The sequence below is a fragment of the Typha angustifolia genome, chromosome 5, assembly GCF_048772165.1.
Source record: "Typha angustifolia cultivar Huaian chromosome 5, ASM4877216v1, whole genome shotgun sequence".
Classification (NCBI taxonomy): domain Eukaryota; kingdom Viridiplantae; phylum Streptophyta; class Magnoliopsida; order Poales; family Typhaceae; genus Typha; species Typha angustifolia.
In genome coordinates this window covers 2515631-2540528 of record NC_133243.1, presented here as the reverse complement: position 1 = coordinate 2540528, position 24898 = coordinate 2515631, and the positions used below count along the sequence as shown (strand labels likewise).

General features: G+C 36.1%; 1 protein-coding gene across 3 annotated transcripts in view; it reads right to left on the bottom strand.

Moving 5' to 3' along the window:
• Window positions 1-435: 435 nt before the first annotated feature.
• The window catches only part of LOC140760612 (uncharacterized), a 37019-nt gene continuing 12556 nt past the window's right edge, over window positions 436-24898 (bottom strand). Inside the window, exons 2-10 of one of the 3 annotated variants that reach the window (XM_073097640.1) lie at window positions 21471-21533; window positions 20497-20581; window positions 20281-20355; window positions 14166-14241; window positions 13944-13995; window positions 2513-2619; window positions 2363-2432; window positions 1199-1238; window positions 436-740 (exon numbers count right to left, since the gene is read on the bottom strand). In XM_073097640.1, coding sequence (XP_072953741.1) covers window positions 694-740; window positions 1199-1238; window positions 2363-2432; window positions 2513-2619; window positions 13944-13995; window positions 14166-14241; window positions 20281-20355; window positions 20497-20581; window positions 21471-21533 — 615 coding nt within the window. In that variant the 3' untranslated portion in view covers window positions 436-693. Of the gene's footprint in view, window positions 741-808; window positions 1023-1048; window positions 1075-1155; window positions 1239-2362; window positions 2433-2512; window positions 2620-13943; window positions 13996-14165; window positions 14242-20280; window positions 20356-20496; window positions 20582-21470; window positions 21534-24898 lie in introns of those variants that run through there. The other 2 variants (XM_073097639.1, XM_073097641.1) reach the window with 2 other exon arrangements.

Below are 24898 nucleotides of genomic sequence, written 5' to 3'. Positions count from 1 at the left end.
ATCACATTAAATATAATTATTATTCCTTATACTAATATTCAACTAAATATTAGAATAGTGTATACCATTATTAGCTCTCTTTTTCTAGTATTAAAATTAGAATACTTACTTTAGAGTTGGCCTTCCATTCCACAAGTGGACTGAGCCTTAGGGTGTGAATATACTTATATTCAATTTGTGAAATAGGTCTAATTTATATATATATCCTGAAAATCCATATAACAAATGCTACCAAGAAAAACATATAGAAATTTAACTAATATCACGTTTATTATTAACTTACACGAAATGAATATGAACATATCTAATATTCAATCCATATCTATAATTAGCAAATATAGTAACAAAGTTCATTATCCATATCTGAAAACAAAAAATGCACATCAATATGATTTTGGCACTATCAAATCTGTATCAGATCCATTTATACCCCAGGCAACTGTCTTATTGACACTAGATCAATTAGAGCGACACATCATACATGGGTTTTAACCAATTTACATGGGTAAATCCTAGGACTCATTTATAAGTTCATAGATGGTCAAATTAGTGAAAGGACACATTTACATGAGAAAAGTGAGCGAAGAAATACACGGCAGTAAGTTTTGGAAAAATATAGAGATTTTTTGTCTCAATATAATTATCCCAAAAATATATTTAACATCCTTCTAAATTCCTCCAGCGATGAGTGGTTTAATCATCGAAATACTCATGCACCATAACATCATCCAGAATGAGTCCTGAGCAGAAATACGAGAATTTAAATTGACCAAAACACTCAGATCCAAACTATGCTGAAGACAGAATCTAGTGTTAATGAGACCACATAGCTAGCAATCCAACAGTAAAACATACATAACAAATTGTTGTGAGAACTAATAATAGTAACTTGGTGGTAGACAAAGCTCACAGCCTACTTGACCCGAGTTCAATTGTAAGAAATTTTAAACTGCCTTTTAGCAGCTTGGCGGTATCAAGTTCTCTTCTGGCGTTTACGAAGACCCATGCGCGATTTTGCATATCTAGGGTGGTTTTTGTTAAGAAAAAAAGTATATTTGTTATATCAAGAGGAATCTGCAACATGATAAAAGAGGAAAAAATATCCCCTTTATACTATATTGAATTAATAATGTGAAATAATTTTACACAGGATACTCCAATCGCATGCCTTCCCCTACTGAAGAGTATAAAATGGTACCTTGCAGATGATTTAGGGCAGCAGTTGAACTCTCCACATCCTATAATAAGCAATTACAGATTAAAAATCTGTCACGAGAAAGCTCAAGGTCGAAAATTTTACCAAAATAGCAAGTACAAATAGGCAGAGATATTTGCCAAGAATAAATTATGGAAGAAACATAGTAGCAGGTATACAGTTGGAATACATTAGCAATTCATCATCAAATTAAGTTCAAACTTCATCTTGCAAAGATCAGCTCATTGAAACACAGACTGATCCCGTCTTAAGAATAGCTGAAGAAAAATCTATTTTCTATATACTGTTGAATGCGACATTCTTGCAGAGCTATTATTTTGGTTGACGAAAATATTGTCAAATCCACTCAGAAGTTTTAAAGCTCCAACCAAGGAGGAAGGTATGGACTGAAAACTTTATGATGAAAGGTCTGATCGTCCCTTGTGTTTATACACTGTTCCTGAGCTCTCTGGAGAGTTTCTAAAGAAACTTCAGGTATTCCAGGGCGGCTATGATAAAAGAGCAAGCTAGGACGCAATAATGAGAGAGATGTTACAAGAAGAAAAGCGAGACAGAATCAATCCACATCAAAAGGAAACAGAGTTAAGAAGATAAATAAATAGAAGAAAGGGAAGAGAAAAAATAGAAAAAAGATTATAGTAAAGTGGCACCAGTTTAGCCCCATGGGCTTTCTATAAAAAAAATTAGGAAAAAAAGTGGTACCCTGTCATACTATGAATTAGAAAAAACTTCTTGAAGTTGGACAAAAGTCATATTTGTAGAAGAAAATAGCCAAGACTTACCTACATTTATGGAGCAGCTCATTATGTAAATTACTTGTAATTTTCTGTTTCTTTGACCAAGTCAGCTCAAAAATACCTTGTTAACTACCATCTTCCTAATAACATATAAATGAATAGGTAGTAAATTTCTCTCCAGTGGTACAAGGTCAGATGCTCACTGAATAGTAAATGAGAAATTAGAAGGGGAGGTGATTAGAACTTCATAGAATGAGGATAATTGTAGTCTTCAAAAGGTTAATGAAATATAGTTGGCAATCTAGTATCAAATGCAAATATCTAACTAAGGCACCCATACGTGGAAAGTAGAAAATACTGATGAAGTAACTAAGTTAAAATTAAGTAACTACGAAGAACTTTGGACTACCTGGAAGTCAACAAATGCAACAGGAATCCCATACTTGTTTTGCATCTTCAATTTTAAGAATCCAGGGCATCTGGGCACAAATTAAGTCGTACAACATAAAGAAGCATATGGATATAGTTCAACATGAAGTATACTTGATGTGTAACAGACCTTGAAAAAGCCTGTGCTAGCTCTTGTTCAGAACATGTCGGACCTAGATTAGCCACAAAAAGTGTTGGACATGCAGAATTATTTTGAGGCAGAAAAGCTGTGGAATTCTGTAAAGTAGGATATTTAAGTTACTCATTTCAAAAGAAAATAAAAATAACATAAACATTTTACATGTAAGAAATCTGAAGCTTATGCAAGCATGGAGAAGAACAAATTGAACAGAACTCCCAGTTAAACAGAAACAGCAATAGCATATTATGAGGGCTATTTGCACAAAAAGACTCTTAGGTTTTGATAATAGTAAAATTGGGCTCTTGAAACTAAACAAGTTTATTTTTTATATCAGATGTATACCTTTCTATAGAGAAATGCACACAATTCACATAAGAGATGCATATAAGGGCCCATTTTTATTATTTTAAAATTGACAGGCCTTTTTGGTACAAATGCCCCCCACATTATGAATTCCATAATTAATTAAGTATAGAAAAGAAAAACTTTTACTACTACAACAAATTCGAAGCAATAGTTGACATTTACGACATCAGAGTGAAATCATGTATCAGAAATAAGATAGATCATAGCATAGCAGCAATTATTAGATTTCTTATCAAGAACTATTTGAAAATATTAATAAAACTGGAATTTACTACATTGTATCAATATTAGTACCAGTATCGGTATCGGTATTGCTATCGGTCCCGGAGAAAATGATACGCAACAGCAATATCAACCATTTCAGCCACTATATTGATCGTTTCATTTTGGACTATTTTTTAATTGCTTAAATCTAAAAAATATACAAAAACCATAGAAAAATGTTAGAAGTTGAGGAAAATAAAGAAAAGAAAATTTAGATTACTCCCAAAAGAAGAAGAAAATACTATGAATAAATATTGAATTCTGGATGCATTAATTAAGTACATTTGTTTATTACCATCGTCACCTCTACAACAAAGACAGTAGAGAGTCTTATGCAGATGAGACCAATAACTACTTTTGCAACAGACGTGAGCGTAGAGGTGTTAAAATAAAAACTGAAAAAAGGTGAAGGAAGAAAAGGATAGGAACAACAAAGAAAAGAGAGAAAAATAGGATGGAAACGTAAAATATTTCCAGATTGCAAGAGCTTAATAATTAATGTCTCAAGTTGTATTTAGATTAGATGCAAATTATGATGTGTTCCACATAATTCATATCAAAAGAAAATCAAAATTTTGTGTTTATGCTTATACAGCTGAAAACTAAACTGATATGCCTGATATTAGACCGAAATTAAAGAAAAACAAGTTTCAACTCAAGTTTTGAATCGGTAAGCGTCGATACCAATACTTCAAACCATGGAGTTTACACCAAGATTCCAAATATCAGGATCGGCCGGCCGTATCGACCTATATTACTTTTTTAGAAAAAAATAATAATATATAAATATAAATTATTCAGTCTAAAAAATAAAAAATAAAAATTATTCTCAATCTCTCTCTCTCTCCCCACCCCCTACTATCCACATTCTCTATCTCCTCATATAAAAAAAAAATCTTACCTCTCACCCTCTCTCTCTCCCACTAACTCTCTCACTAACACTCTCTTTCATCTCTCCTTATCTCTAATCTTACTTTCAAAAAAAGAAAAAAAACCCTCCGATGCTGTCTCCCTCTCAGACATCCTCCCTCTCCCTTGCAAACTGACTCTTTCTTTTCCTCTCCCACTCCCACCACTCTCTCCCAAGCTAATGCTTCTCCAACATAATTCCGACCTCCATCAATGTCTCATGAACTCTCCCGACATAGATCCGGTGACCTCACATATGCAGTTTTTTTCTTTATTCTCTCTCTTCTCTCTTTCTCCTTTTCTTTCTTATTACCTCCCTCTTAACCTCCCTTTCTCTCTAACGATTTCGATTTATTTCAGTCAAAACTTGCCTAATCCGGATTGGGTATCGGCTAATCTAACATATACCCCACTGGAGCCAATCAATAGACTAGTTTCAAACTGGGATTAAGATCGGCCAAAACTAGGAACCTTGGTTTACACACGATAAATTATGTCAACATCATTAAACAATGAAACATACATCGACAACTTAGCAAAGCATATAATGGAGACCAAGTAGACAACATCCTACGGAGTTCCTCTGTTTTTTGGACAGATCATTAGCCCATAGGCTAATCTACAAATTCCTTTTTACAAAGAAAAGATCAAGAATTAGAAAGAGAGGTAAAAGTAGATTTTTGAAATGTATGCCAGAAGGTCAAGACGAGTATGGAGCCCTTTTTCCAGTACTAAAGTATTCAACCAACAAAAATAGGTATTCGACTAATTTATTTTGGTGTGACTTACAATTTTAGATCAAATACTAAGTATTAGGTGATTTTGTTGTGTTTGACTATACCTACAAAGTACAAAGTAAATAAACATAAAATGTCTTTCTTTCTTTTATAAGAGCTAAACATTTGCAACTTATTATTCCCATCAATTATTTCATCTGAGACTATGAAGTCATATAAATGGCTATTGACTGTACTCATAACTCCAATGCATCAAAATGCTCCCAAATTCAAAATTATTAAAAAGTCCTACTACTAAATATATATTTAGCATGGCAAGTCTTAGATTGAATAAGTATAAATAAGTCTCTGAAAAGTATAAAGGGTTATATGTTGAAGGTTTATTTTCAGAATTCAGATTTTAGGTTTCTGTATCCATGGTTAGAAGAGGTATTTTCAAATTTGATGTTGTTTAAAGAAAGTCATTAATTTGGTGATTTAGGATCTTTATTTGTGATTAGAGAATATATGTTCAGATTTAGTGTTGTCTAAAGGGGATGAAGAATTTAATGTTTTGAGTCCTTAATCCATGATAATAATATTGTGTATTTTCTAAAATTAGCAAACCTAATTTATTATTCAAGTTGGCAAGTTATTATTGCTGAAATGAATAGCTTAAGTATTATTGTTTTCCCCTTTCAGGTTAACCTAAAAGGCTTTTCTAACTAATGTTTTGGGAGCAGAAAATTGATTACCTAAAGGTGAGTAGAATTGGGTTTTGTTATCAATGTATTTAAACAAATAAATATGTTTTACATGTTGAATGAATAGGACTGGCCTTTCCAATCTCTGTAATTAAATAGTTTTGTGAAAAATATTTTGCATTATCACCAAGTAGAATTGGTTTTCATAATGCATTAGTGTGTTGTGAAACATGCTATTAGAAATATGATTTTGAATTTGGATTTTGAAAGAGTTATCCATTTGGTATTTGTTTATATATCTTGCTCGACGCAAATGTTCTCACATTTGATTTATGCAAAAGTTCGATTTATCAATGACTTGCTTTGACTTGTATGAATGCACTATAAATATTTACACTTTTGAAAGAGCTATATTTGCTAATTTTCGGCTCAAATGAGCTCAATATTTGAAGGCTTTGTAAAGCTATATGTTGGATTATGAGCTTGAAGCCTTGCCATCATCTTGAGTCCTTTCACAATAATCATGCATTATATTGATTGGTTAGTAGATGAATACTAACATATGATCACATAGATAGAAATTACAAAACTCTGGTATCCTAAAGTATAGACGGGAAGGACCATTATATCCCGAGGGATAATAGAGGTAGCCACTATTAGTGGGGCTAACACACTAGCATCCCAGAGTTAAAATGGGATGGGTTTATTAGTGGGCGATACTGACCATTGGTTTCCTGGGTTGATTTTCCTAAGTTGATATATATGTATACTTGAGGTGTTAAATATAACCTAGTTGTGTAGTATACATTGTTGATTATGCTATACATGCGTTGGATTTGTGCATCGAACTTTCATTTGATATAGTGGTTGCGCACTCTAATATGGTTTTTATTGCGCATTTGGTTTTTAAAATGGTTTCTTACAAAGCTACGTTGTGAACTCATTATATTATTCCCTCAATTTCAGATATCTCAAAAGTGTGAGGACATAGCAAGATGCTCAGCAACATCATTTTGGATTACTGCTTTTAAAGGCGGCCAAGGCGGCCGCCTTGGCGGTCACCATGAGGGCCAGATATCATCAAATTAGAGTTCACCCGGCGGATGTACACAAAACGGCATTTCGAACTCCGGACGGGCAATCGAGTTCCGAGTGATGCCTTTTGGTCCCACTAATGCTCCAACTACTTTTCAAGGTCTCATGAATGAAATATTTCGGCCTCTATTGCGAAGGTATGTCTTGGTATTCTTTGATAACATTTTGGTGTATAGCAGAACTGAATTGGAGCATTGGCGGCATTTGAAAGATGTGCTGAATTTGTTAAAGCAAAACTAATTGAAGATCAAGAAGTCCAAGTGCCTATGGGGAGTACCACAAGTGGAGTATTGCCATATCATCTCAGCGGAAGGTGTAACGGCGGATCCTCACAAAGGTGGCATGCATGACCGCTTGGCCTATTCCTACTACCACCACCGAATTGAGAAGATTTTTGGGGCTGACCGGATATTATCGTCGCTTCATTGCCAGGTATGGCAAGATCGCTGCTCCTCTCACTTCTTTGTTGAAGAACTCTTTTAGATGGACGGATGAAACCACTACATCCTTTGAAAAACTAAAAAGAACAATAACGACAACACCCGTTTTAGCACTACCGGACTTTACCAAAGAGTTCATTGTGAAATGTGATGCGTTGGGAGTTGGTATAAAAGCTATACTAATGCAAGGAGGACATCCTATAGCCTTTCTTAGTAAGGTTTTATCATAAAAATCTCAATAATTATTAACTTACGAGAGAGAGATATTGGCAATTCTGCATGCGATGACAAAGTGGAGGCCTTAGTTGATCGATAGGCGATTTATTATCCGAACCGATCAAAGGAGCCTTCCATACTTTATGGAACAACGTATACATACTCCGGCACAGCAGAGATGGATCACAAAATTGTTGAGGTATGATTATGAAATCCAATACAAAAAAAGAACGAAAAATAGAGCGACGGATGCACTATCGCGCCAACCCGATACCGCCGAGTTTGCAGCCTATTCTTCTCCTACCTTTCCCTTCCTTGACGAGCTGAGATATGCATATACATCTGACCCAGATGTTTTGAGCTTATTGCAGGAGGTGTTGAATGATCCGGAACGCCATCCAGAGTTGGAGAACCGAAACAGTTTGCTGCTAGACCGCAGATACATTAGGGTACCCGCAAATGATGGATTGCGATAGAAATTATTGGAGCACTTCCACCAAACTCTAGAGACTGATCATGAGAGTGTCTTAAGAACTTATAGGAGGATATCTAAGAGTTGCACGTGGCCAAAATTAAGACGGGATGTGAAAAGTTTTGTCCATGCTTGCGAAGTCTGTCGAAGGGCTAAGGCAACCATATTGAAACCGGCCGAATTACTTCAGCCTTTATCAATACCGGACCGTGTTTGAGAAGACATTTCTATGGATTTCATAGAGGGTCTTCTGCTGGTACGTGGTTATTTCGTTTTCTTTGTGGTGGTTGATATATTGAGAAAGTATGCGTATTTTGCGGCATTGTCACATCCATTTTCAGCTAAATCAATGGCTAAAATTTTTGTCAGAGATGTTGCTCGGTTACATGGCATGCCATGCACGATTGCCTCAGATCGTGATCGTGTATTTATGAGCAACTTTTAGATGTAGGTTTTCAGATTGTAGGGGACTCAATTGAACTTCAGTTCAGCCTACCATCCACAGACGGACGGCCAAACCAAGGTGGTCAATCGAGGCATTGAGCAGTACTTGAGATACTTTGTTAGAGAGATGCTGAGATGATGGTTGGAGTTCTTACCGTGGGCAGAGTGGTCTTACAACACCACCTACTATAGCAGCATTGGCATGAAGCCATTTGAGATGGCGTATGGGCGAACGGCTCAGACATTACGCGCTTATGATCCAGTGGCATCTACAGATCGGACGAAGGTGAACTTAGTTTAATAGATAGAGACGCCACATTGAGGAGATTGCGTGTCCATCGTAAACTTGCTCAAAACCGCATAAAGCAAGTTTATGATCGAAACCGTAGGGAGCAGGAGTCTTGACATTGGCAATTGGATGTTTGTGAGGGTGCAACTGTATCGACAGGTGACCTTACGTCCGATACAAAACCAGAAGTTAGCACATTATTACTTTGATCCGTTTCGAGTGTTAGAGCATATTGGACCAGTTGTATATCGTTTAGAGCTGCCGGAGAGGTCGAGAGTGCATCCTATCTTCCATGTTTCATTACTGAGGGAGCGGAGATCATGAGGTCGTTGGATCAGTTATACTGGAGCCATTAGAGGAGATAGAGATCGTAGAGCTAATTCGTGTACTTGCTAAGCGCCGACGATGACATGGTACCAGATTAGAGATGGAAGTTCTAGTCGAGTGGCTTGGCAAGCTGTCCGACGAGGCGACATGGGAGTTGGAGTCTGATATTTTAGAGCGTTTCTCTGACTTTTCACCTTGAGGGCAAGGTGGGAGAAACGTGGTGCACTTCTATCTCTACCGTTGACAAGGTCTCTCCTAATTTCTAATCTCCCTCGTCTGTCGAGTCCTCCCTCTTCTTTGGGATCTCGACTACTTCCCATTCATCTTAATTACTTAAACCACATCAACCATCCACCTTCATCTCCATTATCATCCATAACCCTAACATCCACTCTACCCATCACCACCACCATCACCCGCATTATATCGTGTTTTCGTCCTAGTTACAGTTAGAATCTGCAAAGGGCGTAAATACAAAAATTGTAAATCAAGGAGTTACGGATCTAATCCACTTGATTTCATAATTTTCTGACTACGAGAGAATATTTGGTGAATATTTTGCCTCAGTTGGGCGGACTACTTCCTGCAATAAATTTAGATCTTGAAGGAATCATTCCGTAGCCTATCATTGGTATCAAAGCCTATCTTTTGGTAGCATAGAACCCATCATCATTATCTCCTTTCTATTAATTATATTCATAATATTTTTATCTCATAAGTCAGCCCTCAAGCAAGAAAATCATGTCAGGCTCTATACTAAGTTTTATGTAGTCTTTTCTATTCAAAATCCTTTTAGTTTACCGCAGTGGTCAAATAACACATTTCTTCATCTTGTTTAGCATGTTCACAGAACTATGAGGAAAACATCTTATACACTCCAGGCTCATCTAACGTTGTTAAATGAGTTATTCAAAAGCTCGTAACTATTGATCAAGTGATCAAGGGCCACCATGAAGCCAAAGATTATAGAAAGTAAATGATGTACACCAACATATAGACAATCTCAAGCAAAGTCCAGATTCCTCTCAATATAGCGAAAGTAATTCAGCCATGGATGTCTAACCTATGTTTTAAATATTATTTTAGGCTAATTAGACTATTTTATTGATTTAGTTTTAGGTACTGAGCAGGCCTAGCCAATTATCAAATTTCGGTTGGCTTATATGTCAGGCTAATCCACATCAATTTTGAATAAGTAATAGGAAAGGATTTGAGGTTGAAAGTTGAATGAGGGTAGGATTTCTAGGAATCTAAGTATTCAACTACTATTCACATAAGGAATAGTAGACCTAGGCACCTCCAGTGCTTGGGGAGCCTGGCCATTCTTTTTCACTACTTCAGGGGACATTCATTATCTGAGGGCTTAAGCCTAAGTGTTGGCCCCTAGGTGTTTGACTCAAAAAATTAATAAAGTAATCCTACGCATATCCTAACCAAAATAGGACTTAAGCATAGCCAATATAAGGAAGGGCTGGTTTGGTGGATAGATAGAGAATCTGATTAAAAAGAAAGAACCCTACCTTAAGATCCATGTATTTCGAGGATATCAAATGCAGAATATCTTTTTGCACTTCGGTATTTCCCAGCCCAGTTAATGTCTCCCTTCTTCCTTTTTTTTCTCTTCTTTTCTTTTTGGGTAGAAAACTACCATCATGCTATCATTTCCCTCTTCTATTCTTTCTGATTAATATCTTTTTTTATCACAACCAACTCACTGGAATGAGCTTCACAGGAAGTATTATAATGCAGAATCTATTTTGGCCTGGACAAACAAATCCATCATTCCCATTATTAAAGCCTTCGCCATTTCGCTAAAACTGGAATGTGAGCATCTCTCAAAGTTAAGAAGACTTGATCAAGAGATTGATAAAATTTCTAACTTCAGATTTTGAAGGGCTCCCTTACATGTGTGCCAAAGAGAACAATCTTATTAGAAAACAAATTAAAATTAGGATGGAGCTTACTAAGAACTTGAAAAAGAAAAATTGGTGCGGACACCAGTCCTAGATCATCGATCAGACACATGCACAGTCGCAGGCACAGCAGAGCAGCTGATGCAGACTTCACCTTTACATGTGTATTCATGCATGTGCAAGATGGCAGCCCACCTGGTGACACTCTAGTTGGGTCATAGATCATGAGAAGACTTTTATGTTGAGAACATTTTGGCCTTTTATGTTTTTTTAAAGCTAGGACAAAAACCTTTATTAAGTCTATTGACGAGCGTGTTTGAATTTTGGTTGTTAATGGTTATTCTCCTACTACAGAAAAATCTAGAGAAACTATTGTGCCAAAAGCTGTGAAAAGTAGAATAAGATTGATCTCGAGAACTTGGGATGGACTAATAAGGCCCTCAATGTTATTTTCAGCGGTGTCTCCTAAAATGAATTACAAAGGATCTGTACTTGTGAAATTACAAAAAAAAGCATGGGATATATAAGAAACTACTCGCGAAGGTATGCATTATGTTAAATATCTAAAATTCATAGATTGACTACTTTTCCTGAGAGTCAGGTAGGACTGTCACAATAAACAAGCAGCTTGGACAAGGCCCAACTTAGGCTCGAGCTCAGATCAACTTGAGCTGAGCCAGAGCCTAAGTTGAGCCAAAAATAGGACTCGAAACTAATTTCAGGCTGAGCCTGAGTCAAAGCTGGCCCCCTTAGGCTTGGCTCAAAAGGCTCAAAAGTTAATATACTAAAATATACATAGTATATTTATAAGAATTGATCTTTAATTCAATGGCTCATATCTCTCCGCAATATCCTTAATATTATCATCACTAAATCCCACTCAAAACCCTATCGTCATCTCATCCCTCAATCCCTTGTCTCCTTAGCTTCTATCAGCCTCATCTCATCCCTTAATCCCTCGTCTCCTTAGCCTCTATTGGCCTCATCTCCTTAGCCTCTATCGGCCTCATCTCATCCCTCAACCCTTCATCTCCTTAGCCTCTATCAGCCTCCTCCACCTCCGACTTGCATCTCATACTTGCTAGTCACAAAGGACTCAACTTTCTTCACCAACACACCCAAGATTGCAGATCCTAACATCTCCTCAAAAGCAGCAGAGTGAACTCAATGTTTGAAGGAGAAAGACATAATAGAGTGCCTTCATCATTTGTGGCTTTTAATTTTTCTGTCATTCTCACAATAGCTTTCTTCATCTTGTATGATTCACGGAACAGTTTGAAGATCTAATCAAGTTGAAGACCTTAGAGTTGAAGACCTTAGACATAATAGAGTGCCTTACTCTAAGGTCTTCAACAGTTTGAAGATCTAATCAAGTTGAAGACCTTAGACATAATAGAGTGCCTTACATAAAGAATTGAAGATCTTGTATGTTCCACTCTAAGGTGTTTCATGTTCCACTCTCTAATCAAGTTGAAGACCTTAGAGTGGAACATGAAAAAACACAAGAAGAGAAGAGAACCTTACATAAAGAATTGAAGATTTCTAACTCTCTCAAATCTAAAAAATCTCTTTTGGACTTATAAAAGAAAAATTCTAAAGAGGAATTGGGTGAGAATATTAAAGGTTCCGAATCTAAAGTAGAGTCTAACTTGCATTTTCAAGCATTCCATCTATTCTCGCACAATTTAAACCACCTTCTTGGAGCTCAAAAGCAAAATCAAAATCTGAAAAATCTCCACAGATTTGCCATCTACATTTGAGAGAACATGGTGATGTGTACCCCTATCATCTAACTTGCTGAATTTTATTTTTCAAATTGATTTGGCCTTTGATTTCATATTCATTTAAAGAAGAGAAATAGATTGGAAGTAAAGAAGTTGAATGACCTTATTTATGTACAATTTAATGCAAGAATGAAATATCGAAAGATAGTAAAAGAGAAAATTCTAGTCCCTTCAAAAGAAAGAAATAATGCAAAGTAATAATTGCATAATAATCATATAGAACAAGAGGTCTTTCTAGATGAAGAGTTAACTTGGGAGATGGTAATAGAAGCATTAGAAGCCGAAGTGTATTTAAGATCAATGATTAGCACTAGATCTACTCAAGCAACTACTAGTAGCAATCCTTCAAATTCTCTATATGAGTAACTAATCGAGTTGGATAAAGAAACGGACAATAACAATGACATTGAGCTAGAGCTTGATGATGTTTTGAATGATAATCCATTAGCAAACGAACCTCCTCCTCTAGATTGTGAAGAAGATTTAAAAAATATTAGAAGAGGGCCTTTATTTTGTTATGGTTGTGAACTTCATAATTGATCATGTTATTTGTTAGTTTTGATATTTTTATTCATGTTATTTGTTATGGTTGTAAATTTGTTGCTAGAAATTTATGGTTGTGATAATTTTGAATCTTTGATTATATATTTATGTTATTTGTTACGGACCTTATGGTTGTGAACTTGCTAATATGGTTGCGAATTGTGATTATGTTATTTAGTATTTTGGCGTGGTGCACTATTAAATTATTTATATATACTATACTAGTTACATATTAGCATACAATGTATATTATATATTCGTATCATATATTTTACTTTTTATTTTTTATTATTTTATATTAAAAATGTTAGACAGTCTCGTCTTCCATCTTGTCATCCACCTTCCGTCTAGGCACTAGGTGGTGGGGTGACTGCCTGCCACCCACAACCACCTTAGAATACTTGCCACCCATGTCCACCTTACAATACATTGACCCTACCCTTTTATTTGTCCATCATGTGATGATCTATGAATAGGAAATCTTATGTTCCGATATGTCATTGATGCAAGATATAAAGTCATATTGGGGTTAGATGTTTTGTTCCTCCCACTACATTTGACACATTCATAGGGTTAGATAGAGTGCATGTAGATGATAATTGCGTCAGATTGAATCATATGATTGGGAAGAAACATAGGAAAGGTAGGAGCAGCATAAAGCATACAAAACCGGTCACTCGTTAGAATGTGAGAAGCTCAGAGCTACATACTACAGAGATTCAAGCTACATGGTCAGATCAATTTGGGTCGGAAAAGGAAGACATGGTGCAACCAGTGGGGTGATTGTTGCAAGTAATTCACACGAGGTAAGTAGGCTAGAGGGAGCTTGTTGGAAACAATTTATCCTCTTGGCACTTCATTGGAAGACTGATTTTAGTACCACTACAATTGGAAAAGTAACATGGTACTGAACTGAAAGAAAAGATGTTGCACTCACCAACCCACTGGGATCCCTGTCATTCACATATTCTTTGTCAAAGTTTGCATGGCTGCAAAAATCAACAATGGCAAATATTAGTGAACTGCAAAGAGGCAGAATTCAGCAGATGAACAATGTTCTAATTTGAGAATCAGTGTCCTTTCTCAATAGCAGAGACAAGAGAAGTTGAAACTACAATAAACTAACTAAAGGAACTGTGCTTAAGTTGTGTGCCATAACCTTTGTGCAGAAGGATAACCGTGCAAGCTGTAAGCAGAATTACCCATTCCAGACATGTGAATATTGCTTCCAGAACCTGTTAGTGTGCAGTGTCCCAAACATGTGCAAAATGAGATTTGTGGGAATGTGCATCAATGTAAGTGACAGTTGAAAGAAATCTACTGAGTGGCATGCAAAATCACCCATAGTTTTATTAGGTAGGTCATAATTAGGACCTACTGCAAGCAGTAGCACACTAGAAGGTATAGATGAACTGGCACCGCAATACATTGAATTAATGATAATCTCCAGATTCTCCACTACCAATTCTTAACATTGATGTAAAACTACGGGACTCTTAGGATTCTAAGAATGATGATGGTAAAAAGAAGAGAAAATTAATAGGGTTTCACACCTCTCCATTCTTAACTAGCGTTTCACACCCAAAACTCATATTGGAGATAAATCTCAACAAAAAACAAAATTTATTTTTTCATTAACTTCGACTGAGTAAAAGGCTGGCCTATATATAGACGTTAGAAATGACAATAAAATGACACCCTAAACAATTGCAAAAAAACAAATATAACCCTAAACACCATAAATAACAAATATATAATAAAAATAATTGACTTAAAGACTAATTTCCTAAAAGATGGATTGCACTAAAATATATGCCTGTGTAATATGTCATTGATGTCTGCACCATTCCCCTCGAGTGGGAGAGAACTCCACTATGTCGAGTGTATCCTCTACGGTATTTATATTGCTGCAGTCTGACCTGACACTCCAAATCATTTCGTTCAAGCAAAATATCATCAGATTTAGCGATAGGTTTCACACCCTCAAACAAAGGTTTCACACTCAAGTTTTTTTTTTATCATAAGACTTATCCTTAGTGACTTCGAACAGTGAACTGAGACTTTCCTCGTACTACTTTAGTCTGTCGAGCTCTTACCATTCCAAGTCACTTCAGTCAAGCCAAGTATCATCATGTTTAGGCTAGGTTTCATACCTTTACCCTCAAACTTTCATACCAAAATATTCCTGATGTCAAGACTTGTCCTCAATTTTAGAAAGAGCACCGATCATGGAGACGAGATATAAAGTCGATGGGGACACAATAGCGGTGGATAGGAGTTAGCGAATACGAGCAAGCAACAATAGGTAGTGGAGTTTAGAGAAGATGGCATTGGCGGTGGTGGAGAGCAACTTTGGCGGTGTCGATGTCGATGGAGAGTGACACTAGCGGGTGACAACATCAATGGAGAGCACTACTAGTGGCGACAATATCAGTAGAGAAGTTATGCTGGCTATAAGGAGTTTCAGGAGTCAACTAATGGCCACAGTCCATCCAGCTTATTACTCTAAAAAATTGGTAAAAGAAGGATTGGGTTGGGATTCGAGTAGGTTTAAATATGTTGAGGTTGAAGATGACTTAATAGGTGGGAATGGGTTGGGGTTAATGCTATCGGATCGGATTGGGTTGGATGCTAATAGATTTGAGGATTAAGTTGGTAAGCTAAATTGGTTTGGTTTTAGGTTGGTTTGGATTCAGGTGAGTTTATGTTTAATAGGTTGGAGAAGGTGAGAATTTTGGTATTTTGGGGGAAGTTAAAATTCGAAATTTTAGTAGATATGGTAAAGAAGAAAAGAAAGGGAATTTTAATATTTTGGGAGGAAAATTTAAAATTCAAACTTTAGGATAGGCCTAGGTAATTTTTTGGTAGTTAGGATTTGTTGGGAGGGTTAGGGGAAAAAAAGATTCGTTGAAATCTCAAGGAAAGGATAAGCCATTAGAATTTGAAATTCGAGAATTCAAAATTTCAAAATTCACAAAATTTAGAAATATGAAATTCAAAATACACGAACTTTGAAATTTTGAAATTCTCAAAATTCTTTGAAATTTGACTTTTTTTTGCTCCCCTGTGGCAAAGAAGAAAGTTGATTTAAATGATGATGGACTATTGGACGATGCACGAACACTCCACGCCCTGCCAAATCTTGCTTCACTAGTAGGATCTCCCCTTAAAAAGGGTTGAACCGACTTGCAACCAGATCTATATAGAAATATGCACGGAGCTTTCGAGATATTTTTTGACAGATCTAACCGTTGGATCGACATGAAATTTTGATATGTTGTAACCCTAGGTAAGAGCTTTCAAACGAATCTAATTTCACTCGAATTAAATGGCTAGATCGAGAGATATCGTCAAAATAATGTACGGAAGTCAGAAGGTCATAACTGATGTATTCTGATCCAAGCGGAAATTGAGGTCCGTGGGTGGAGGCACAGACTCCTAGGTGTGGTGGTAGACTAGCGATGATGGGGTGACACCGGTAGGGCTAATAGTGGTGGAAGGTTAGGGATGATGGATGGGGTTAAGGCAAGCCTCCCCTAAAGTTCTAGGGTGTTAGGCCGATTGACAAGGTTAGAGGCAATGTAACCGTGGTAAGAAGAGAAAAAGGAGAATATTTAGGAAAGAAACTCAATACATTTGATATCCATAATAAAATTGTCTTCCATATATTTAGAGGCTAACCAAACAAGCAAAACAAACAAAAGATAACTATAGAAACAATGCATCCTCGCCGAGTGCGTTCGAACCATAGTGTTAGAACCAAAAAAAAAAAAAAAAAAAAATTTGAGGTTGAGAGAGGAGGGTGCACGTGCAACCCTTCCCCTCTCCCTCTCCGGTACGCAACGGAGTGCGGTTAAGGGTGGATTTCATCTAATCCGAATCAGATTAGGTTTGATCCTCTCCTAACCTATAAATTTAACCCTAATCCTCTCTCTCCTCAACAACCCCCCCCCCCCCTCCCAGCCTTCTTCTCCTCCACCGTTTTCTTCTTTTCTCGCCGACGGAGTCACGCCGTGGAATCGGCCAGCCGGAGCATCGTCAGAGCCATCGGTGACCACCTCGTGATTCCTTTGTAAGCCTTCTCCCACCCCTCAAATTTAATTAAAGTTTAATAGAGTAAAACGAAAATACCTAATTTGGGATTTCGGCTTCACCGGCAACTCTCACCGGTCGGTGGCTTAAGGTCGCTGTTGCTCGTATACCAAAGACTTGCGTCATCGACCTCGTGTCGTAGGCGCACTCCCCTGAAGTCTTCGTGGCTTGAGGTATGGAGGAGACGACTCCAGGGCCGCCGGCCATGGAGTCGAGCTGTCGACCGCCATCTTCGGTTCCTCCACCTCTCAAGGTATGCTGGGTCGCGAGAGTGTAGAAGAGGTGAGGGTGCGGCCGGCGAACCTTCGCCGCCGCGGCCGCCGGCGTCTTCCTCTTCTTCTTTATCTTTTTCTCTCTCTTTCTTCGGCTTGGAGAAGACAGACTTAGGGTCTGATCTTCTCCCTTTTAGTATTTGGATTCGGGTCGGGTTGGATCCGAATCCAAGGAACCCGACCCGGTTCCATTAGCTAATTAGATTGGGCCTTGGCCCAATCCATTTAAGTAATAGTTGGGTGGGCTGCGGGCCAACTGCAGCCCAGCCCAACTGATTTGGGCTTATTTTAGCCTAAATTAATTATTCTTGGGTTAAATTGTAGAAAGATTTTTAATAACTGTTTTAATTAAAAATGTTATTGTTATTTATTATTTAAGGTGGTGATTTTTAGTACGTGAGCTAGAGATTTGAGATTTCGATTGTCTTGCCTAGACTCAAATGAGTGGGTTTACTCACATGTTTATTTATTGTATTTCGTATTTTTGTCAGACCATGTAAATTTTCTATGGGCAATTTATTTATTTCATCCTTATATGTAAAAAATTAAATTGTTGCAATTTCTGTATGAAAATCTATTTATTTCATCAGTACGTGCGAAAATTTAATTGTTTTATTTTCTGTGTGCATTTAATTATTATATTCAGTGCATCCCCATACTTTGTGCAAATATTGAAATTTGTGAAAAGAAAAATAAGACTAGTATTGATACGACTTAGAGAACAGTCCCGGTATAAATCCCTTGCGATTTTCCGTGGTGACTTAAGTCTATCTGGAAGTCCAGGGGAAAGTCCTAAATTAGATCACTGCGGTGACTTTCTTAGGTGACTCTGGCGGGGTTAGGAAACAGTCCTAGGAAGAATGAGAAAATTTTCTAGGTGACTCTAACTTCTCTCAACGGTTAGAGGAAAAGACAGAGTGTGTTGATGACATGGTGATACCCTCTGATGACCCCAACCGGATCAGCTATGAAGAAAAGTCCCGAGCGTCATCTCGAGGTGACTTCTAGTTGATGTGGATCCACAGGGTTTAGACCCATTGAGACATATGACAGTATAAATATCAAAAAGATGTTAATATGTTGAAAACGTGCAAGGTTACAAGTTGTGACATCTCTCTATTGTTATCATTGTTATTATTTAGAGAGCATGCCTATTGCATATTGTGATGGATATTGTTGCTTTTAGTTTAATTTATTCAGCATTGATATGATTTAAAATTTATTTGGTTTTCGAGTGGATTCCACTCACTGAGCTATAGTCATTGGCTCATGAGTTCTATTATTTTTTTTGTATTTGTTTATTTATTTCAGGTAATAGTCAGCGAGACGATTGAGCGAGATGTACCCGAATTCCACCTCCACTTAGGATTCACCTATTTACCTTTCCGCTCTTTTAGATTTTGTATTTTTAGATTAGAAGTTTTTATTTTTAGTTTAGAGACTCAAAAATATTAACATTGTTTTTATTTTAATTGCAATTAGTAATAAAATTTTAATAAAGCACATTCTCATTTTATTTATTTATCTTGTCATCGTTTACGTAGAGAGTATTATTAAGGCTTCGTGCATCTCAAGCATATTGAGATACATGGCCGGTCATGATTCCTATTTTGGGTCGTGACACATAGTTTCCAGTTTCGGTCGATCCCAAGTAGGATCGGCCGAAACGGAACGATCCAGGCCGAAACCAGCCGGTTTCAGCCTGTACAAGTGGCTGCAAGCAGCCACCTGCAGCAGCAGCAATGCAGTAGCTGTCACACAGAGGGAGAGAGAGAAAGGGAAAAAGGAAGAGAGAGTGAGGGAGAGGGAAAGATAAAAAAAAAGGGTGAGAAAGAGAAAAAAAATAGAAAAAAAAGGAGTATAGGAGAGAATGGATATTTCAGACTAACAGTTAGAGGGATAGGAAAGAAGAGAGGGAGGAAGAGAGATTTTTACCTTTTAGGCTTTATATGTGAGTAATTATTATTTCTTATTTTCTTATAATTTTTTCTAAATTTTTAAAAATTTCTCAACATTTTTAACAATATTTAGAATTTTATTTAATTAAAATAGTCCAATCCGATACAGGCGGCCGATATGGCCGACACGTATCGTTTTTCCAGACGGCCGATCCCGATCCCGATTTTTGGAACCTTGGTTCGAACAAACAAAACACACTCTTTGTATTTGCGAACATATGTAGACGTTTGAATACGATAGCCACATTCCTTATCCTTTGAAAACAAAAGTGATTCAGCTCGAGACAACTAGGTCCAACCCTAGTCGTATCATTCGCAATCTTGTTCCTCCCAAACGGTAGAGTTCATGATAATTCGACATTCGTAATGCAAGTGTCGAACGAAAGACAAATGTAGAGCGACATAGGACGTGGAAGACGAGGCCGTCTATACCCAGTGGAAATAGTGATAAAGGTTGGGGAAGATGGGTAGCCTAGATAAATTAATGAGCAATGGAAAAAGAATATGTGGTTTGGAGAAGATTTGAATCCCAAAAGACTATTGCTCTGATAGCAAAATGATATAAAACAACGGAATTGTTAGGATTTTAAGAATGATGATGGTAGAAGGACGAGAAAAGGAATGGGGTATCACATCTCTATTCTCAACTAGGATTTCACACCCAAAACTCACATTGGAGATAAATCTTTAAAAAAAAATTATTTCTTCGTTAACTTCGATTGAGCAAAAAGCTGGCTAACCTATATATAGACCTTACAAATGACAACAAGCAAATAACACCGTAAACAATTACAAAAAAGTAAATATAACTCTAAACATCATAAATAACAAATATATAATAAAAATAATTAACTTAAGACTAATTTCCTTAAAGTTTAACTGCACTGATACATGTACCCATGTAATATTCATTGATGTCCGCATCAAACATTCATGGAAAGGATCATATTACCTAAATCTGGAAAGCCTCTTGAATTTGCAACGGGCCCTCTTACTCTTTTATCAGAATAATACACCACCTCATCATCTGATGAAAAATAAGGAAACTCTAACTAAGTTCTAATCAAACATTCACATAGTAAGTGCAGACTAGAACAAAAAGACCAATTAGTATTGAGGAATTAATTGGAATGATGGACATTTTAAAAGAGGAAAGCCCATTAAGGACCTGTTCTTGAGCGTTTAGTTCTGGAGTTGGACTTTGCGAGCTCAACATAGAGAGAAGATTCCTTTTCAAGGTCAAAGATCATACCCTGCAAAAAGATATAAAGCTAAGAATGGCAGGAAAGAAAGTCCGCATAGTTATAAAATGCATACAAATTGAAGTGCCTCAAAGTTGCGTAACATGTTACTCGATGAATAATTGAATATCATAATCATATTGGATAATATAGGCTCTCTCAGCAAGGAACAAGAAAGAAGTTTAAGGACATTACAGTCCTCCAAAAAAATTTGATGTGTTCCAATCACCAATTCAACAACATAAAATCTTAGATGCAACATTTTATATGCTTAAATTTCTTCGAGAGTAAAATACTCAAACTAATAAATGCTTATGATTTTACTGTAAGTATCGAAAACCATCATTATTTTCTTTCTTTTCTCCTTTTAGATTACATGTGCACAGCAGGTTCACCATAGCAGTATACAGAAGGGAGATATATTTGTGCATATTATAGATTATTCCCTGTGAAAATTGTCATTCAGATTTCAACCACTCATCCATTTCTAATAAGCAATAATACATGTGAAAGATTAGTTAGGTCTTCATTGGAATCACACGTTTGACTTTCCTTTCACTTCATAGTGACTGACATTAGATTAAATATGCAAAATGTGATATTGTGATTCTAATTCAGCTGCACAGCGGATCAAATTTTATTTAGAGTTAGTTACTCCATCAGTATGGCAAGAACAGTAGTCTAAGAATAGTAGTATAATAAACAGGTTCCTGTAAAAGAGGTCCCACTTTTCTCCTCCTCATCCTAATTTAAAGAAAGAGTGACAATAAATTTGGAAAAGAAAGAGTTCAAGCATCAACTCGATTTATAAAATACAACTGGTAAAACAAACAATAGCAAGTAATGCTCCTGCACATCATATTCTTATTCCCATTAGAATAATTGTATGCTAGCTACGTACATTTAGAGTATGCATTGCAGCTATTGCAGATTGTTGATCAGAGAATACAGCAAAAGCATATGCCTGCAACAATGAAAGATAATATTAGTAGCCAGATCAAAACTAAAACTCTAAATATTATATGCCATACATCCTAGCCAAATAAAAGCTGATTAGGAATACAATATAGAAGAGACTTCAGGCCTATTTTTCTGAAGTTGCAATTTTCTAATATCATACAATTTTCTAATATCATACAATTTTCTTCCTGTCATTTTCTCTGATGAATTGGTGACAATGTTCTGAAAGGCGGCCGCTAGTTGCGAGCGGTCACCCCACTGTATAGCACCTAGGCAAAAAATAGGTGCCGATGAAATAGTATTTTTTATATATAAAAATTTAAAATAATTATATGTAATATACACTAATCATCTAGAAATGGAAAAAATGCTACACCCTCACATGCCACGTAACCCAAAATGATGAGACACACATCACACACTCAAATGTTGTTTCACTCAAAGTTAAGAGTTAAAACCCAAAATGATAGGACTTCAAGTTTTCTTCTCTACTAACTTTTCTTCTCCACTGCCTACATTATTCCCACAATTTTTGAATTTTGACTTTCCCTCCAAAACCAACCAAAAAGCCCCACCCTCGCGTGACCATCAACCCAAACCTAAATCCCATCTAAACCAAATCCAAACTAAATCAACGTTCTCCACCTAAACCGCACCCAATTATGTTCAACTTGACCGACCCAACCTGTTAAACCCTGATGCAAATCTAGTATGAATGCAATGTTTTGGAGAACAATCGACCCAAACAAGTAACTAAAGTAAAATATAGTAAGCAATAACTGATAAGAAGTTAATTAATTAAAAGGATCATTACTAGATGGAAGGAGAGAAAACCACTCAGATAAGGCAGTAGCTTCCTCAACTCTCAAATAGGTACGTTGATAGTAGAAAGACCTAAAATATGGTGTAAGGAAAGACTTTAGAGTTTAGGTTTACCAATAAATGGAATAGTAGTGCTTTTACTTTGAAAACCAAGTCCTCCTCTTCACGTCCGGGCACCCAAAGATTCTCTTTCACTACTGGAATCTTTTGGACAGCAGTAATAACCAACGAAAAGGTAGAGGTTGAAGAAGAAGAGAGGTTTAAAGGGGAAGTAGAAGAGATTAGAGAAGGATCTTAAGATAGAGAAAGAGAAAGGGAGAGAAAGAAAGAGAGAGAAGAAGAAGACCACAGGGGAGAAAGTGAGAGATCTCAAATAATTCTTATTCCAACTTGTCCTTATTTCTCATGCAATAACCCTTAAATAGGTTAGCAACTTTAATTCTAGCTGATTCTAATAGAAACTTATTTCCTAATAGGACTCTAATTGATCATCTTACCTAAATTGATTGATCCAATTTAGATAATAAATCAATGTGGACACCCCCCACATATAAGCTTACCATAACTATCAATTGAGATTCTAATAGGAATTCATTTCCTAATAGAATCCTAATTGATTAAACCTTACCTAAATTGACTAACCCAATTTAGGTAATAACTCAATACGAACATCCCCCACATATAGGCTACCATATCTGTCAATTGACTAATTCAATTGATTATTTGAATTAAAAAGCAACAATTAGACCAAAATTGGACTCAAGTAATTCTATTTTGGTCAAATTGAAGATGGTGCCCACATCAAACCCTTAGCCCCCATTTACTTCAAGAATAACTATCTTCTTATTCTGCAATATAACTCCTCTAAAATACAGATACTATTCATCAAAATTATATCATATATCATATATTAACTCAATTAATAATTTATCCTTAACATTTATCTCATCAACCTACTTTATATCAAAACAAAAGATATTTATGGTAATTTCATAAAAAATAAAATATATTTTCCATTTTTTTTCTTCACTTTATATCACATCAAATATAATTATTACACTTTTTGATGGAAAATATGGTGGATAGAAGGAGATGGAAAAGAAAACAATGGAAGAAACAAAATGGGGTTTCACACCTCCACCCTTAAAATAGTTTCACACCAATTTTCTCAACGGAGCAAAGTCAAATAATCTTTATTTATCTCAAAAGAAATTACAACGGATCTATATATAGACCTACAATGGAAATAAGCAAAAGACACCCTAAATAAGAAATAAACAAGAGACGCCCTAAATAAATAAATAAAGTATTTTACAAATCACACCCAACATTTTACTAATTTTATGATTCACACCCCGTCTTTGACGATTTTGTAACCTGACCCCTTCTTATTCTTTATAATTCTCGTTTATCACCCTGACGTTATTTGATATCGATCAAATTACTAAAATACCTTCACCATTATTTTTCCTCTCTGCCCTTCTCTGAAGAAGGCATAGGTAATTTAGGTATTTAAAAATTATTTCATATATTATAACAAAATATTCTTTTGCTGGTACCATTTAAATTAACGAAGAGTGTTAAATGAGAATTATAAGAAAAAAGTAAGAGTCAGATTACAAAAACTCAAAAAACGGGGTGTGAATCACAAAATAAATAAAATATAGGGTATGATTTGTAAAATTTCCTAAATAAAAATATAAAACGTCACAACCAAATCTCTATAGGATGGCCATCAACTATCGGCTGCTCCTACGCTGGTACACACGCCATCATGTTCTATCAGTGATATTCTCTCTAGGTAGGAGAGAACTCGACCCTATCGAATGTGCTGATATGCTGCTCTTATATTGCTTTAAAATATCAGGGTGATGCCTCTCTAAATTATGGTGATCAAGTCACGTGTCATCTGACATAGGTCGTCATTTTCAATATACTAGATACCGTTGAGTTCCACCTTCTCTAGTTGAAATAATCTATCATCTAAAATTTTATCAATTTCGTCTATTGTGTTAAGTGGAGGTAAAAAGGGTCTCTCATAAATAGGCTCATTAGTAGGCTCACTAACTAGTGGGTTATCTAGAGTGAAATATGGACCTTTATAAGTGACTAAATCATCAATATTAAAAGTAGAACTAATGCCGAAATTATTTGGTAGATATAGAATATAAGCATTATCACTGATTTTCTTGAGAATTTTAAAAGGTCCAGCACTTTGTGCATGCAACTTTTTGATAATTCCAGTAATTTTCATACATATCCAGACCATCATATAGTCTCCAACATTTAATTCCTTGAATCTCCTTCTTATATCAGCTCGAATTTTATAATTGGCAGTATTTTGAGCAATTTCTATTATTGATTTCTTTACGCAAAGTCATGAATATGTGATGCGACTACAGATGCAGACTCAAACAACCTATGATAATGGTTCATAGAAATGAGATCTATAAACTGTCTAGGTTTATAATCATATACTATCTCAATTAGACTTAGACCTATTGATCTATCAACAAAATTATTATATGCAAATTCAACAATTGACAG